Source organism: Marmota flaviventris, chromosome 1 (assembly GCF_047511675.1).
Source record: "Marmota flaviventris isolate mMarFla1 chromosome 1, mMarFla1.hap1, whole genome shotgun sequence".
Taxonomy (NCBI): Eukaryota; Metazoa; Chordata; class Mammalia; order Rodentia; family Sciuridae; genus Marmota; species Marmota flaviventris.
In genome coordinates, this window is record NC_092498.1 from 177,243,404 (window position 1) to 177,261,984 (window position 18,581).

The 18,581-nt window shown below is 35.0% G+C and overlaps 1 protein-coding gene across 9 annotated transcripts in view; it reads right to left on the reverse strand.

The window, feature by feature from the left end:
* The window catches only part of Ankrd28 (ankyrin repeat domain 28), a 202,538-nt gene that overhangs the window by 75,692 nt on the left and 108,265 nt on the right, over positions 1 to 18,581 (reverse strand). For all 9 annotated transcript variants that reach the window (XR_011709138.1, XM_071619265.1, XM_071619273.1 and 6 more), the window contains 4 exons: positions 16,453 to 16,653; positions 14,671 to 14,758; positions 9,621 to 9,763; positions 5,998 to 6,210 (listed from right to left, as the gene is read on the reverse strand). Coding sequence is in view for 8 of the 9 variants with exons in the window: in XM_071619265.1 (XP_071475366.1) it covers positions 5,998 to 6,210; positions 9,621 to 9,763; positions 14,671 to 14,758; positions 16,453 to 16,653 (645 nt within the window). In the remaining variant the exon portion in view is untranslated. The remainder of the gene's footprint in view (positions 1 to 5,997; positions 6,211 to 9,620; positions 9,764 to 14,670; positions 14,759 to 16,452; positions 16,654 to 18,581) is intronic.

Below are 18,581 nucleotides of genomic sequence, written 5' to 3' on the forward strand. Positions count from 1 at the left end.
TGATTGTGTACATACTGAAACTGAAATGTGACAAGAGCCCTAGGTTTATACTAACACCATTATAATGGAGACCTCAAGAAAGCCTCATGCCATGTGGACTATTACGAAAGCACATCATAAATACATAAACCTAGGTGTTTTAGTTTATAATTAAAAAAAATTTTTTTTAGTTGTTGATGGACCTTTATTTTTATTTATTTATATGTGGTGCTGAGAATCAAACCCAGTGCTTCACAATTGCTAGGCAAGCCACAACCCAGCCCAAGTCCATAATTTTATATAAAATTTTCACATATACAAGCAAGTGATCCAAGTAATCTTAAAACCAAGTAATCTTAAAAAAATTTTCAACCCTGGAGGAAATTTGAAAAGGGATGAGGGAGAGAGGATACATGCTTGCATTGCTACTTGCCATAAGCAAAAATTTGGACAAGTTTCCTACTAGAGACTTCACTTCCTCAACTGAAAATGAAGATAATAACTAACATCTATTCATCATAGATCTGTTGTTCAGAGTAAATATGATACTTTTTGGAAAACTTCATATACCATACATACTATAAATGCTTATTTTAATATAAAATTATCATTTTTACTTCAAGCTTTTTTCTTTTTCTTTCGGGTAATAGAGATTGAACTCAGAGGCCTCTACCACTGAGCTACTTCCTCCACATCCCTTTTACATTTTTTCTTTTGAGATAGGGTGTCACTAAGTTTCCAAGGCTGGCTTTGAATTTGCAATCCTCTTGCTTCAGCTGTCTGCATTGCTGGGATTATAGGCATAATCCGTTGTACCCCAATTTACTTGATGTTTTAAAGTATGTCAGTTTTTTTTTTTTAAATTTTAATTTTTAAGCTATAGATGGACACAATATCTTTATTTATTTTTATGTGGTGCTGAGCTCACCACTGAGCTCTACCATTGGGCTATAACAGCAGCCCCCCAGTTGTTATTCTTTCAGTCAGGAAAAAACAAAACAAACAAACAAACAAAAACCGCACAACAACAACCAAAAAACAAAACCATTTTAATAAAATAATTCTAATTCATTATTTGAAAATGTTTCCTATGTTGCCAATTTTATCTACAGTCTTTTTATTTGGGGTGTGTGTATATATGTGAGAAAGAGAGAGAGGGAAGTACTGGGGATTAAACCTAGAGGTACTTTACCACTAAGCCACATCCGTAATCCTCTTTACTTTTTATTTTGAGACAGGGTCTTAGAAGTTGCACAGGGCCTTGCTGAGTTGCACAGGCTGGCCTTGAACTTGCAATCCTATTGTCTCAGTCTCCCTAGCCACCGAGATTATAGGCATGATTATAGGCATAGGATACTAGTTCTACAGCTTTGGTTCCCACAAAAAACAAAAACACCACCAAACAAAGAAAGACTTCTAATAAAAACTAGGATTCAGGGCTGGGATTGTGGCTCAGTGGTAGAGCATTCACCTGGTGCTTGCAAGGCCCTGGGTTTGATTCTCAGCACCACATAAAAATAAATAAATAAAAATAAAGGGATTGTAAATAAAAATAAATATTTTAAAACAAACCTAGGATTCATAAAATGATGAAATTGGGATGATCTCACTAGTTAACATTTATACACATAGTAATCAGTATATTTCAGGTCAATTTTAAAACACTTAGATATACATATAAAATCAGTCATTTAATCCTCACAATCCTATTAGAAAGATACCATTGATCCTATTTTATAGAAAAAGTAAACTAGGCCCTGAGGTTAAAGGACTCAACCAAGTCTGATCTAGTAAGTGGTAGAGTCCTTTATTGTAAGCCTACAGGCACCATTTGAGTAATATTTTTACTTTCTGCATACTGATCATAAAAAGTATTCTAAATATACAAAGGAAGAAGAGCTTTGCATTACCAAATAAGAAGTCTGCCTTAACATATTAGGAAGGCATATTTATTTCTCTCTGTACTGAAGAAGCAACATGGAGTTTTACTTAACCCCTCAAAGCAAATAAATAGAAAGACCCACAAACATTTTAAGAGTTGATATTGAATATGACCAAAACCCAGTAATAACAAAAGGCCACAAATTTTACAATTTTTAAGTTTAAATATTAAAAGAAGTACTTGATGTATTCCGTTTAGCTGACTCAACTTTATTCTTAAAGAACAGAGTGGGTGGGGAAAGCAATCAATACAGAAGGGCTCATGTTAAGCAAATTTATAAAAACCAGACCTATGTTGCCTTTTAAAGTCCACTCATTTACCTCTTCCACTCTTGTAGAATAACTGACTTAAAACCTTAGAAACTGAATTTTTATAAATTAAATGATTACAATTTTTAGTGAACTACAACTTAAGGAAAAAAAAAACAATATGGAGACTAGCGTAGGAGGGACAGAATAAATGAAGAGGGGAAAAAAGAGAACATGAACATTAGAAAATTTAATTTTAAAATTTATATTTTAGGTTAAAAGTTTAACTTTAAAATTTTAAACTAGGTGCATATCTATAATCTCAGAAAAGTGGAAGGCTGAGGCAGGAAGATCACATGTTTGAGGCTAGCCTGGGCAACTAAAGGAGAACTTGTCTTAAAATAAAAAAATAAAAGGACTGAGGATGTAGCCTCAGTGGAAGAGTGCTTGCCTAGCAGCCTAGCATTTGTGAGGTACTGGGTTCAAACCCTAGTGCTTAAGAAAAAAAATGTGGGTATTAAGAACAAGGCCTTTTAGTCAATCAATGATTTAATAAATACTAATTGACAAATGCAGTTAAATACAGATTTCAGAAATGAATACTTATTCTTTCTGGTTGAAAATGGAGAGCTATCAACAATTTCTGTCAGAGGAAAGTCATCAACATGGTAGATGTGTTTCATTGGAACTTGGCAATAAAATAACTGGACAGTTAGTAGGATGTCACACATCCTTCAGAGACATTAAAGCAACTTTTATAAAATCTGTTTCTAAATTAACATCATAGGCTGTTGCATTCAGATTTACTTAAAGGATAAATCTTAACCCTTTGCTAAAAATTCCCTGTCATGTATGAATTTTCAAATTCATGAAGGACATAACTTCAAATAGGACCATTGTTATGAGTATTTCATAACTTGGCCTCTTATGGCACTGACACTCAAATTGCAAATTTCAAAAGAAAATATACACTTAATGTAATCACAGATACTAAACTTAACTATGTAGACTGTAATATGAACCCAATGATTCATTATCAAATTATACTAAATATTCATTCCTAAATGTCAGTGTATAAATCAGGAAGCCTAATCTTTGTTATTTAAAGACAGCACCATGTAATAGAAAAATGTATAATAGCTGGGCATAGTGGAAAAGCCTGCAAACCCAGCAACTCAGGAGACTAAGGCAGGAGGAACACAAGTTCAAGGCTAACCCTGGCAACTTAGCATGACCCTATCTCAAAATTAAGGAATTTAAAAAGGGCTGAGGATGTAGCTCAGTGGTAAAGCACACCTGGGTTTGATCCCCAATTTATCTTTCTCTTACACACACACTTCCATGCACAAGAATAATACCTAATGATACTGGTAAGCCTCCATTATTTCCATGATACTTAATGTTCAACCTGAAAGATGATTTTAACTATAGCCATTTTAATCATAAACAGGTCCCACAGAGACCAAAATTTGGTTTTAATCTTTGTTTCTAAGGAATGTTAAGATGATGTAGATTTTTAAAAATTTTTGATATAACCTAATTATTGGATCTTTGAGGGGGCTGGGGTGCGGCCGAGGGGAAGTGTTGAGGGCCAGAGCCAAGTTGGGATGAGCATGGCATTTTTGCCAGAAGGAAGTGGTTGAGAGGTGACTCCAGCAAGCCATTGAGATGATAATGGTTAAGTTAAGCTGCGTATTCAGTTGTATATAGACCCCTGCTGTCCACCTGGGGCGCCAGCTAGGAGTTCTTGCAGGGATTCCTGGGGAGTTCGCATTGGTTGGTGAAGTTCCAGAGGAGGGATTTCCACTTGGGGGTGTTCCTAGAAGAGCCGGCATCCCTGGGAGTTCGGGAAATAAAGGAGTTCCTGTTTGAACCTACAAGTGCCTCCTGGCGGCTCGGTTATTTTGTGCCCAGCCAGACAGCGGCAAAAAACCAATTCTCCTTTTCTAAAAAGCTTAGCTATTTTTCTGGGCCTCAATTATTCAAAAAACCAAGAATTGTTCAAATTATAATAAGCTGTTCAAACTTATCAAAACATTTTAGAGTAATTAGTTAAATTATTAAAAAGGTGTCACTTATTGGTTTGTTCAAAAACTGAAAGCCTTAAATGTTTATTCCTTTTTTATTCTTTGTTGTTTTGGTATTGGGGACTGAACCTAGGGGCTCTTTACCATTGAGCTACTTTTTAATTTTTTGAGACAGGGTCTATCTAAGTTGTTAAGGCTGGCTTGAACTTGCAATCCTCATCCATCAGCCTCCAGAGTCACTGGGATCACAGCTGTGTACCAACATGCCCAGCTTAGTTTGTTTTTTTTAAAAGATAGCTTAGCTCCAAGCATAATAGAAGTTCTTACTGATACCTCATGCCTCTCCTTCCTTGGGTGTGATATGAATAAATTTTATCCATTTGCTGGGAACAGACAATGTAAAGCAATGATCTAATTATAGGTGGGCTTGATGATGCTACAGCTATCTGAGTGAGTCAGTGCCATCATTAAAGGCCTCAATGAAGTTAGGTAAAAAAATGGATTCCCTTCCTATCAGTAGTCTGAAAGACATTTTCCATCATACCTAGCAAAGGATCTAAAATTGCACTTATGTAAAACTCCCCGTAAATCACATTTTTCTTTTTTGATATAGGGTCTCAATAAACTGCCTAGGTTGGCCTCAAACTTGCGATCCTTCTGCCTCAGCCTCCTTAGTTGCTGGGATTATAGGTAAGCGCCACAACAAATGGGTTTCTGTAAACCATGTTTTAAGCTTAAATATTTTTAATAATCTTAAATGGTTCTGTGGTTTTCTTTTCTTCTTAATACAAAATATAGTCTGCAAGCAACAAGTGAGAGTACCTTGGAAAAATCTAAAACGATTATGTACCATATAATAGTGATGCTCAAAATCTTGGTCGCATGTGCTTTCTCACAGAATTAAATACAGTAAATTAAGAGTTGACTTTTTTTTTTTTTTGGTGGTCCTGTACAATCAGAAAAATAAGAAATTATACCCCATTTGATTCAAATGTGTGAACTGTCAAGATTATTGTACTGTCATATGTAACTAATAATAAATACATAAATTATATTTTGGCTCTAAAATTTTGACAAATTTATAAAATCCAAATGCTTGTTACCGAACGTGATCATGACCAAAAAGTCAAAAACCAACTATTCTTTGTATGTAAAACACAGATACTGCCACCCAAGACTGTGAAAAATCTTAAAGAATTGTAGTGTAAATTTCCATATATGGACCATCTGAATTTTGCCACTAACATTTACTATGTCTTTTTATCACATTATCAATCCATCCATTTAATTCTTTGATGCTTTTTAAAGTTAATCACAGACATCATTATGTGTCACATCTACACACCTCAATATGCGTATCACTAGTCAACATTTAGGGTTTTTCTTCCTTCTGAGAAAAAATTTCCATACAACAAAGTGTATCAAATCTTAAATTATCACCTTATGAGTTCTGATAAATGCTTATCTATATAATACAAAATCCTGTCAAAATAGAAAACATTACCATTATTCCATAAAGTTTCTTCATGCCCCTTTCCCAGTTGATCCCTCTACTCAGAAGCAACAACTGTTCTGATATTTTAACTACAGCTTCTGGAACCCCACAGAAATGGAATTTCCTGTGTTCTAGAACCTTACATAGATGGAAACAGTATATATATTCCTAACCTTAGGCAGCATATATTAAAAATTCATCCATGTTCTTGAGTTTATTAGTAGATAGTTTTTATTGCTAAATGGTATTTGCTAGAGATAGTTTTAGTAAATGAAATACCTCAAAGATTCTGATTTTATTTCATACCTTCATATTGACATCAGCCCCATTGCCAACTAAAAGTTCTAAACACAGTGCTCCATGTGTTGATGCAGCAGCAAAGTGCAAAGGAGTAAATCCTTTTTCATTCTTTTGATTTACATTAGCACCACAGTCTATCAGTTCATTAACGACAACATCTTGTCCATTATAGCAGGCCACATGAAGAGGTGTATTTCCATAGGCATTTGGTTCATTCATCTATTGGTAGGAAAAAAATGTGCAAATGTTAAAGTAGTCTTGATGACTATCATTATTGTGAACTATTTTAGGAATTTTCGTGTGGTTGTCATCAAATTATTAAAGCAAAAAAAAAAAGGAAAAATATAGATGAAATCTACAGTGCTAAAATTCCTTTAAAATAATGAATATAACAAGCATTTTGGTGTTAAATGGATTCTGTATATTTAGAGATAGGCAATTCACATAGGCAATGTCTATACATATAAAATGTCTACATCAAGACAAAACTGAATGATTCCAAAAGGAATATTTTTAGGAGAATGAAAAGCATAATCTATTTTTAAAAGGCTTCAAAGTTAGGGACTTGATATGAAATTAACTCTAATAATTATGAAAAAATTAACAATCTGAAGACTGAGGTATATTCAGTTCGGTATCATGTTATTTTCAGCTTTTCATTTTGCAGTGACAAGACTAAGGTTACTAACAGAGATCAGGATTTTTAAAAATAAATGAAATTCTATTTATTTTTGTTATAGACTTGTAAATACATTCCAGTTTCACATGTTGACATTTTTATCAAAAGGCAGAAGAATGCTCAATAATGAGAAATAATCCATCCAACTCAGGTGGCTACCGCCACCAATTCATTTCAAATAAATAAAATAGGGCAATAATTTAACATTTATGTAACTTTTGTGTAGTAAAGTTTTACCTTGATTGAAAAAAGATCTAGTCTATCCTTGACTTTAGGGAGATAATCTGTGACATATCCCATACCTCAGGTTAGGTTGAAGAAACAGAATAGGTTTGACACTTGATACTAGGGTAGGGGCCGATCATACCAGATTTAAACCAACACTGTGATTCAGGGTGGGGGGTTTTGGGTCATTAGGTATCAGCAAAATTGGAGACTAAAATCAACCACTTGGGCAACAAATTAATCATGCCTATGATGGGGCCCCATTAAAAAACTAGAAATTAGTGTACGCACTGGCATGCATCTGTAGTCCTAGCAACTCAGGAGGCTAAGGCAGGAAGATTGCAAGTTTGAGGCCAGCCTTGGCAACTTAGTGAGACCCCGTCTCAAAATTAAAAATAAAGGGGCTGGGGTTGTGGTTCAGTGGTTGAGTGCATGTGTGAGGCACTGTGTTTGATTCTTAGCACCACATATAAATAAATAAGGGTCCATCAACAACCAAATAAAATATTTTTTTTAAATTAATAATAAAAAGGATGGGCTCAGTGATAAAGCATTCTTTGGTTCAATCCTTAGCATCCAAAATAACCCCAAAACAACAACAAAAACACCTGTGAAAATGAAGCTCAGATGAGCTTTCCTAGTTGACAAAACTTTGTGTATGTTGTTATAAACTGATGCTGGGAAAGTAATGCATCCTGACTCTATGAGGAGGACAACTTAAGAAAACTCCTTAGCTTTGTCCTATGTGTCTCCCTTCCTCTGGCTATTCTTAATTTGTACTTTCCTAGTATAATAAACCATGATTGTGAATGTAATAACTTTCACTGAGTTTTTTTGTGTCATCCTAGTCACTGAATGGTTTCATTTATTTATCTGTTTATTTTCTGGTACTGGGAATTGAACCCAGGTGCACTCTACCATTAAGCCTATCCCAGTCCTTTTTATTTTTTATTTTGAGACAATTTCATTAAGTTGCCCAGGCTGGACATGAACTCATGATTCTCCTGCCTCCGCCTCCCAAGTTGCAAGGATTACAGGCATGTACCACTATATTCACCTTAAACCTCAATGTTTCTAGAAGCCCCACCACCACTTGTGGTTGGTCAGAAGTGAAGGCAGACTTGTGTAGAGAGAGACATCCCTCTAACCATGTAGTTGGCCCCAGTTTGTCATAATTTTGATACTTTCTTTTATGAGATGACTGGTAATAGAAACTGGAGGAATAAAAAAGTAACAGAGTAGATTTTGCCACTCTCAAAACCTTCAAAAGGAACTAACTTTGCAGAAACCTTGAATTAGGATTTCTATATCCCAGAATTTTTAGAGATTAGTTTCATTCATGGTAAAGTTTTAATTCAGGGTAATTTGTTACAGTATTCCTAAGAAACTAAAAAAACCATGCAATAAGAGATCATATGTCACTAAAAGATCCCAAGTTGGACCATTTATTCTAAAGAACATTCTGCCACCAGAATTTACAAATGTTCGTTTTACTGTCAATAAAATAAGCTTCTAAATTGTGCTAGGATGAATTTAAAAGTGATTAGAAATGATTTTGCCTTTATTTGTGTTAAGGGTCTTTTAAGACACTAAGTTACTCTGTTGAAACAGGGCTATTAAGAACTATTGAGCTGAAATGGAACTTCTCTACTTTGCCCTCTCCAAGAGCCCACAAATATGTTTGGTTTTTTAAACCTCTTCTGAATCCCACATTTTCCATACTTACTTGTTTTCAGCAAAGTGTTTCCCTATATCCTAAATTAGCAGTCCTTTCAGCTCTATTGCACTGAATGAACTCTGTAGTGTCAAACCAGGATATCACTTACTTTTTTTTTTTTTGCAGCTGAAAACTGCCTCCTTTTAGTAGATCCTTGCCTTCTCTTTCCTCCTAATTTGCTGCTTTGAAAAACAACCACGTTTGTCTTAACCATATAAAAAATAAGAGTAAACATATTTGGACTAAAGAATATGTGTTTAAAGGATCACTTGTGAAAACTACAGGTACTATTAGTTGTCTCAGTTTAGAAATTAAATATACCCTGATACAGCAGTACCCCTTCCTCAAAAAAGAGAATTATATATTAATCAACACTTAAACTTGGTGAGCAAGAAGTCTCTTGTCTTCCTGCCTACCTGATATCCTATAATGGGTTCTGTGACAGCCATTTAAAAGGGAATATCTGACTAATTAAGTGAATAAGACTAATAATAACCTAGTCACATAATCCAAGTGTGCCTGACCTGCTGGTTTATGCAAAACTGGAGGAAATGGAGCTACAGAGTTTGAAACGTGATGGAAAGAAAACCTTCTGGAAAATCACCTTTGGGATTTACTTTACCTCCACATACTTTGACATATTACCTTGATTATAAATTAATACACTGTTTAAAGAACTACAATCATTTGGTTAAATGACAAATATTGTAAGAAATCTTTTTTTGGGGGAGTACTGGAGAATGAACCCAGAGCTGTTTTATCACTGAACCACATCTCCAGCTCTTTTTAATTTGGAGTCAGGGTATCACTAAGTTGCTTAGGGCCTTGCTTAGTTGTTGAGGCTGGCCTTGAAGTTGCAATCCTTCTGTCTCAGCTTCCAGAGTTACTGGGATTACAGCTATGATTCATCAAGCCTGGCTTCTGAAATATTTTTAAATCTGAAAGTGTTTGCCAGTGTAATAAAATTCATAAAATATTCCATTATTTTATATTGCTCTATATACCTACATCTACTCCAAGATCTAGAAGGTACTTGACTACACTGATCATTCCACTGGAAGATGCTGCATGAAGAGGCGTATAAGACTTCTTATCTTTGCATGTCACTTCAGCTCCATGTGCCACAAGTAATTTCACTACTTCAATATGACCTGGAAATGTGTTGAAGAAAAAATAGAGATGAGCATATATAAAATATTAAATATAATCCTGAATATATTTAAAGAAAGACAAATATGCATATTCATCACATAATGCATGATAACCAACAATCAATCTCGTTACAATTTGAAAAAGCACAGAATAAAAGATTTCATAATTATTTCTATAAATAGTGGTAGAGGGAAGATTAAATATGATGCACTTTATTTAATTTGTCCAGTGTCAACACTACAACTGATAAATCTTTTGCCTAGATCTTCTGGTCCCCTCCTACCTCACAGATTGACTTAATGCATTCTTAAGTTAGTTTTAATTTTTAACCTTGTTTATATTTCTCAGCCTTACTGGAATCTTGTTCTTATAAATCTGGGAGTGACTTCGGTTTGTTTCTTTCTAATTTTTCTTTTTCATGTTTGAGATGGGGCATTGCTATGTTACCAAAGCTCAAATGCATGGGCACAAGTGATCCTCCTGACTCTTCAAGGGGATGCCATAGCACCTGGAAGGCTTGTTTCAAGAAATTAGGTTTTCTTTTTGATACTGGTGATTGAACCCAAGGGCGCTTTATCACCGAGCTACATCCCCACTCCTTTTTATTTTGAGATAGGGTCTTCCTAAGCTGCCTAGGCTGGCCTCCTGCCTCAGCCTCTGGAGTTGATGGGATTACAGGTGTGCGCCACTGCATCCAGATAAAGCCCTATTTTAAAAGGGGGTTATATATAGGGAAGTGAACCACTAAAAACATTAAGAAAGGGTTTTCCATAGCCAGTTTGGAGGTGATTCATTTCAAAGAAAAAAGGGGAGAAAAGTTCTAGAGTGAAACAAATTATATTACTTTGCCTGGGTGGCTGTAGCCAAAAAAAAAAAAAAAAAAAGTCAATTTATAGAAAGATAAGCTGAGGACCAGAATTTAATTCCCATAGGGTTCTCTACCCTTTCAGTCCCAGTACAAGGGATTGAACCCAGGGGCACTCTACTCCAGATATACAGCCATGCCCTTTTTTATTTTGAGTCAGGGCCTTGCTAAATTGCAGAGGCTGACCTTGAACTGGTGATCCTCATATCTCAGCTTCCAAAGTTGCTGGGATTACAGGTATGTTCTACCATATGTGGCTTCTAGAGCTCTTTTTTGAGTGGCATCCATGAGACATTATGGTATATAGATTTCAGAAGAAAATAATAAACACCATCTTTAATTTAATTCCCTTAGGAATTAAGAACATTTTCCACATTTTAATTTTGTTCAGGAGTGGACAAGAAAACTAAAACAGGTTGTGTTAGAATTTATTTTCAGGGAAAGGAGGAGGAAAAAAACAGTTCATATTCATTTAAATTATGCACTGCTTCAAGAAGGAAAAAAAAAGTTAACAAGTTGCTAATCAAGTAATATTAGCTGGGCAAGATGGAGCATGCCTATAATCCCAGCAGCTCAGGAGCGAGGCTGAGGCAAGAGGATTGTAAGTTCGAAGCCAGCCTCAGCAAAAATGAGGTGCTAAGCAACTCAGTGAGACCCTGTCTCAAAAAATAAAAAGGGCTGGGATGTGGCTCAGTGGTTGAGTGCTCCTGAGTTCAATCCCTGGTACTCACACCCCCCAAAAAAGAAAAGAAATATTTATTCAATATCAAAGTCCATAGTAAGAGGATTTGAGGCAGAACATGCCTGGATAAGGCTAAAAGTACTGAAAAGATTGAGGAAGGATGATGACAGAAGCAAGCATAAATTGAGGAGAGAAATGGCAATTTATTTGGGGTCAGGGTTGGGGCTAGAGAATACTGATAGAGACTTCAATAACAGTATAAGGAGGTGGGACCTAATGGAAAATTTAGGGAACCTCAACCAGTGGATGAAAGGAAGCCTGTGAGAAATAAATCACAAGATTACATGTAATCCCTAGTATCTACTGTAATGTTTTTGAAGGGTGGAACTGGGGATTGATCCCTGGGATTCTTTACCACTGAGTTACAACCCCAGCTATTTTTTGAGACAAGATCTTTTGCTAAGGTGCTTAGGATCTTGATAATTTGCTGAGGCTGGCCTCATGTTTTCAATCCTCTTGCCTCAGTTTACGGAACTGCCGAGATTACAGGCATATACCACCATACCAGGCTTCTTACACTAATGTCAATGGATTCTCTGGACATAATCTAGAGGTGACAATGTTTATACTTTAGGCTTGTCTTTAAGATGGGTGACCCATCAGCAGTTTCCTGTTTTCACTATTTAGTTCTTTAATCCCATATGCCTACAGTAGTTTTAGAAGCTATGTGTCATCTTGTGCAATGCTTGCAAATGAAAGGAGAGTTATAAATCTGAATGCTTATGCTCAAAAATTAAATGGCCAGGGCTATAGTTTCAATGTGTCCCAGCACTTAAACTTAATATCTAATGCAACAGTGTTAAGATATAATTTTGTGTGGGAATGGGTTTGTTATAAACATTGAATTTAACTCTCCCTTCTAACCAGCGTGATGTCTTGTACCATGCTATGATGAGGCACGGCCTACACCAGATGCCTATGCCTTGATCTTGGGCTTCCAGCCTCCAGAACAGTAAGGAAATAAATTTCTGTTCATTACAAATTACCCAGTCTCAGGTATTGTTATGGTAGCACAAAATGGACCAAGACATGTAGTGATTTCCAAGAAACATTGAATTACCTTTTTCAACCATAATAGAAAGGTCTAAAATATGATACTATATCAGTGACCACAAAGCTATGCTAGATAACCTGAGAAACACATAATCAACTATTTATGGAGTTCAATTATAGGAAACTACAAAATTACTCTGGCCTTCCATTTCATACAAATAGCTGTTAAGACTAATCGTTCAGGAGTAAAAGGCCTGATGCATTCTATTTAATGTGTAAATTTTTTAATATACAGTATTAGTTTTAAATCACAGCATTGTTTCTAAACCATCTTGAAAAATAAACTACAACAGAATATTCAAGAAAGTTTCCAAGACTTAAAGTAGAAAACTATCAGGTGTGAGGAAGAAATTTTAGTATACCACAGAAGGCTTGCTTCTGCATTTTGTACCTCAAAAAAAAAAAATATCCATTACATATCTAAAGGCACATACTTTTGGTATGAAACACTAAGTTTTCAGCCTCTGGCTATCAAAATATTTTATCTATCTATCTATCTAATTTTGAGACAGGGTATCACTAAGTTTCTTAGTGCCTTGCTAAACTTCAACTTGTAAGTCTCCTGTCTCAGGCTCCAGAGTCACCAGGATTATGGGAGTTTGCTACCATACCTATTCTGGCTATCAAAATAGTGACATGTAACAAAAATGTTAATCTTCATTTTTAATCATTCTTTGCACCTATACTAAAATTTCAGAATTGCAATTCAGCATGGATTCTTCTGCTTTTGGGTATTTTACAGACAATGGACTTTGCTAGACCTTAGAAGTATCTGTACTAAAATTTGATAAAGATGATACATAAGATTTGATACAGAAAGATACACATACATGGAGTGTTACAACTGATTTGCATCCATTTTACAATGTTATATAGGTTTTTAAGGTTAATCATCTTCTACTTAATCTTTAATTTTTAAATGAGAGATAGGAAAAGACAAAACCAAGAATAGAAAAACAATGAGGAAAAGCTACAACTATCACATGATTCTTCCAAATTAGAAGAGACACAATAGCAAAAGCAGAATTATTAGAATGTGTAAGGCCCTGAGTTCAACTCACAGCACTGGCGGGGAACCTAAAAATGAATTACAACCTTTGGCAGAAAGAGAGGAAGTCCTGAGCTCCATGGATGCAAAGGGAGGGACTTCAAAAATAAAATGTCTGTTGAGCACAGTGGTACACACTTCTAATCCCAGCTACTAGGGAGGCTGAGGCAGGAGAATCACAAGTTTGAGGCCAGCCTGGACAACTTATAGAGTGCCTGTCTCAAATAAAAAATCAAGGGCTGGGAATGTAGCTCACTACGCACTTGCCTAATATGTGTGAGGCCCTATGTACAATCCCCAGTACTGCAAAAACAAAACAAAAACCACATATCTACACCCATGACTTTCTCCAAGAGGTAAAACCTAGCCTTATAAGACTTCTAAGGTTCATGGCAGGTTATATTTCCTCCATGCTTAGAGATCTGTTTCTATCTGCATGGTCTCAGCACTCACAACAGAGTAGGAATGCTATTTTTATGCATTTAAAAATATTCTACGATAGGCTGAATTGCCTCTTTAGTTTTCCAAATTATCTCAAGAATCAAACAATGTTTTGTTAGTGCTTGTATCACTAATTTGCATAAAGTACTGGGTGGTCTATCCCAGGATAATTTTCCTCATGAGGTCTAGTTTTATTTATTTTTATTTGTTCTAATGAGTTATAAATGACAGTGTAATGCATTTTGATACGTCATACATAAATGGAGTACAGCTTCTCATTCTTCTGGTTGTACACAATATAGAATTATACAGGCCATGTAATCATATATGTACATAGAATAATAATGTTTGAGTCATTTTACTATCATTTCTATCATGAGGTCTAGTTTTAGAGGGCAATCAAATAAAAAATGAAGATGCACAAGAAACTTAGTGCTTGGCCCAACATAAGATTTCTTAATACATCTTCATAACTTATATATTAGAATGAAAACATAACCACAACTGGCTCATAGTAAACCCCAATCTTAAATTAAAATCAGAGGCCCATAATTGAGATCTTCCTCCCTTTATAAATAATTTCAAATAGCATTTGTAGCAAAATTTCGCTGTTACCAAGATGGTTCCACCTGAGCAGGAAAATCAGATATGGTGTATCTTTTAATTGTGTTAGAAATGTTAACACAAATAGCAAAAAATAAAATGTACTACTTTCCTAAATATATAATGTGAAAAAGTAAATTCAAAAAGTACATACCCATATATGCTGCCCAATGGATAGCACGCCTATCCTTCTTATCAAAAGCATTAATATTGGCACCTCTGGACAAGAGTAGCTTGACCATCTACAATAAAATAAACACAGTTTCAATGAAATTCAGAAGTAGAATTGTTCAGCCTTGTGATGAGTACTTATCTTAATTTCTCTGGCACTATATTTCTGATAGAAAAGGAGCCAGATTGAATATTTAAGGCCTTTTAACATAACAGGATAAAATAGGAAAAATGTGTTCACTGTGGGTGTTACTGAAGTCAGGTAATATCTTTCTAGAAACCATTTATTTCTGTCCTGGTATTTTATGAACAACTAGGTATAAATAAGAAGGTCTAAAGTTAGAATATTTAACAAGAGATTTTATTCCTATTCATAGCCCAACTGTTATTAAAATGCAAAGTGAATACTCTTCCCAGAAATGTCTTAAATTTAACTTAGGTACAAACTTAACATTTACAAAATGATTAAACTTGAAGGTTACTACATAGTCTACTTATCTCACAAAGTACCAAGAATAATAATTATACCTAATCATATTTACAATATTTTCTTTGTTGAAGGAATTCCAGATTTAAATTAGGACACATTTTGTGACCTTAATTATAATGGAGGCAAGGATTTATGCTGCAAAATCAGAGAAGTATAGTGGAAAGAACACTGCAGCCGATAGCTCCCCAGCTATGGAATCTTGGGAATAATTCTCTACCACTTGGAATTTTTGTGTCTACAAAAATGAAGGACTAGGAGCTGAATATTGTAACATATGCCAGTAGTCCCAGCTATTCAGGAGAGGCAGAAGGATCACTTTAAGCCCAGGAGATGGTAACCAGCCTGGGCAACATAGCAAGATCCTGTCTCATTTTTTTTTTAAAAAAAGGCTGTAAAAGTTCATCTCAAAGGTTCCTGTAACAGTTTGGTTCTTCCCTGACCCTCATGTACTTATAAACCTCACTCTTTGATAGGACAACTATTGTAAGTGATGTTTGCTGGAAGACAACTAAATACTAATTTGCTTAAATTGATTTCTTTTGATGGTCTGTCACTGAAGAACTCTCTTGACTAAATGCTGAAACTAATTTATAAGAAAGCATGTTTCAAAATTCTTTGCCACTGGGCTGGGGATGTGGTTCAAGCGGTAGCGTGCTCGCCTGGCATGTGCGCGGGGCACTGGGTTTGATCCTCAGCACCACATAAAAATAAAGATGTTGTGTCCACCGAAAACTAAAAAATAAATATTAAAATTTCTCTCTCTCTCTTAAGAAAAAAATTCTTTGCCACTATCATTCTGAGTGAACAAAGAAATTGCTGTCTTCCCAGATTCATTTTTTCCCACAATAGAACACACTTTTCATATTATGTTAGCTAGCAGGCTGTTACTCCAGGTTGACTATAAAAGTGCATAAGCAGCACAAACTAAACAAACTTCCAAATTTGAGAAAGTTTTATCATGGAAAATAAAGTTTGAAGATTTGCTATGGGCAAAATTTGACAAATATGAGTAAGATATTTTTATTTCCTTTTACTATGGACTTATAAATGGCTAACAAAGGGAAATTCAGCCAGGCACAGTAGTGCCTACCTGTAATCCCAGCTGAGGAGACTGGGAGGAGGCTGAGGCAGGAGAATTCCAAGTTTTGAGGTTAGGGCAACTTGCTGAAATCCTGTCTCAAAATAAAAGTTAAAAAAAGGCAGGGGATGGGGCTTAGGAGTATAATACTCCTGGATTCGATTCCCAGTACTGTGGAAGGAAAAAATGTCACCTACCTCACCATGTCCACTGAAAGCTGCATGATGTAATGCAGTTCTTCCGGCTCGATCAGACACATTTACATTACTCAGAAGAGGTACCAAAGCTTCAGCACACTTTACAGCTTTATTAGCAGCAGCGATGTGTAAAGGGGTTTGCCAATTTTTGTCTCGAGCATTAACATCTGCAGAATGCTTCAAAAGTACCTGAACTGCTTCCTAAAACATATGAAGATAAGTTATAAAAGACAAAATAGTTAACAGTTTTAGAAATTGTTTACATATATGTATATGCATGAAGGAAATAAAATTTCCTGAGGAAATGAGAAAATTCTGCTATTATTTAATGTTAAGATGAAATTTATTAAAGGAAAAAAATTCAGAATTTACAGCTGAGACATTCTCTTTACATATGTTTCCATTAAAGGACTAACAATCTCTAACAAAATGTATGAAACAAGCCAGGTTGTGGTGGCACACCTTGTAATCACAGCTACTTAGAAGGCTAAGGCAAGAGGATCTCAAGTTTGAGGCCAGCCTGGGCAAATCAGCAAGATCCTACCTCAAAATAAAATAAAAAAGGACCTGGGATGTAGCTCAGTGGTAGAATGCTGCCTACCATGTGCAAGCCCCGGGTTCAATCCTCAGTACCACACTCAAACACACACACAAAATTACAAAATTAAAGATTGACAAGCGTTCTTCAAAACATTCATTTTTTTAATATCATGTTTCTGTTAGTAAGACACAACTTACATACTGAACAGTATTAGGAGATTTATTATTTTTCCAGTGAAAACATAAAAATTTGAAGTATAATATTTCTCAAAGTATTACACATGCTACATTTTTAAAAATGAAAAAAATCACAACGTCTAGTTCATTAAATTATTTTTTTTTCCAAGAAGTACATGGAAAACCCCACACCACCACATTAATAAATTGAGCCTCATGGCAGAATTCCAAGGATTTTAGTATGTAATCAATATTAAGCAATATAATCAGAAATAAACTTTGCAAAAAAATTTTTCCTTACAGTGATAATCCTATCTTTGGTAGATAAATACCAAACTATGTATGAAAAAAAATACCAGAACCAAAATAGGATCTTAGTTCTGTTACTTACAAGGTATACTAGTCAATCTTATAAAACTGACTCCTGGTGATTTTATCTATAAAAGTAGGGAGTGATGTGGTGGTATCATAAATCTCAATTTTGCTTTAAGGCATAATAAATTAATGTACATCAAGTTTAAAGTATAAATTGCTATAAGTATACAAAGTATCAAGGAAGACAAAACAAAATACTATTGTCTATCAATCACTAACAGCTTTTTAAGCCCTTAAATTAAAAAGTAATCAAAATCACGAAACAGCACAAGTACCTAATAGTGTTGGCAAAAAACTGAAGAGATGCGTAGTAATTCATGGGCATCCTACCTGCTAAGGAAGCCAATTAGCTAATCAAAAATGGGGGAGGTATGACTCCACAATTCCACTCCACTTATTTGCTCAATTATAAAAGCAAACAACAACAACAAAACCCCCAAAAAACAACAAACAAAAAAACCCACCCCAGATCCATCTAAGAATGCTCATAGCAAGCCATGTATGGTGGTATATGCTATAATCCCAGCAACTTGGGAGGCTGAGGCAGGAGGATTAGATAGTGAGACTCTATCAAAAAACAAAACAAAAACCTCATAACATTTCTTAAGTCAAAAACCAGAAATGCAAATGTCTATCAATAGAAAAATGAAAAACAAACTGAAATACATTTGTGCAATACAACTCAGAAGATAAAAAGGAATGAAGCAATAATAAATGTAACATTATAGAATCTAAAAATGTTATGTTAAAGAAATTAATACACATTGAATGATTTCATTTTTATGAAGTTCTATAATACAGAAAATTACTCCATGATGAGAAAAATCAAAACACTGGTTGCCTCTGAGGTTGCCCATCCCCACTTCTAAGAAGGATACAGTATGACTTGGGGATAAAATAAACACTTTATTGGGGAAAAAAGGTGATAGGTATGTTAGTGGATGTCTTAGAAAATAATTAAAAATAAAATGAAGAATTTATTACTGCATATATTGCAGGGCCAACACGCCTAGTAAAGATGCTGGAAATAATACCAT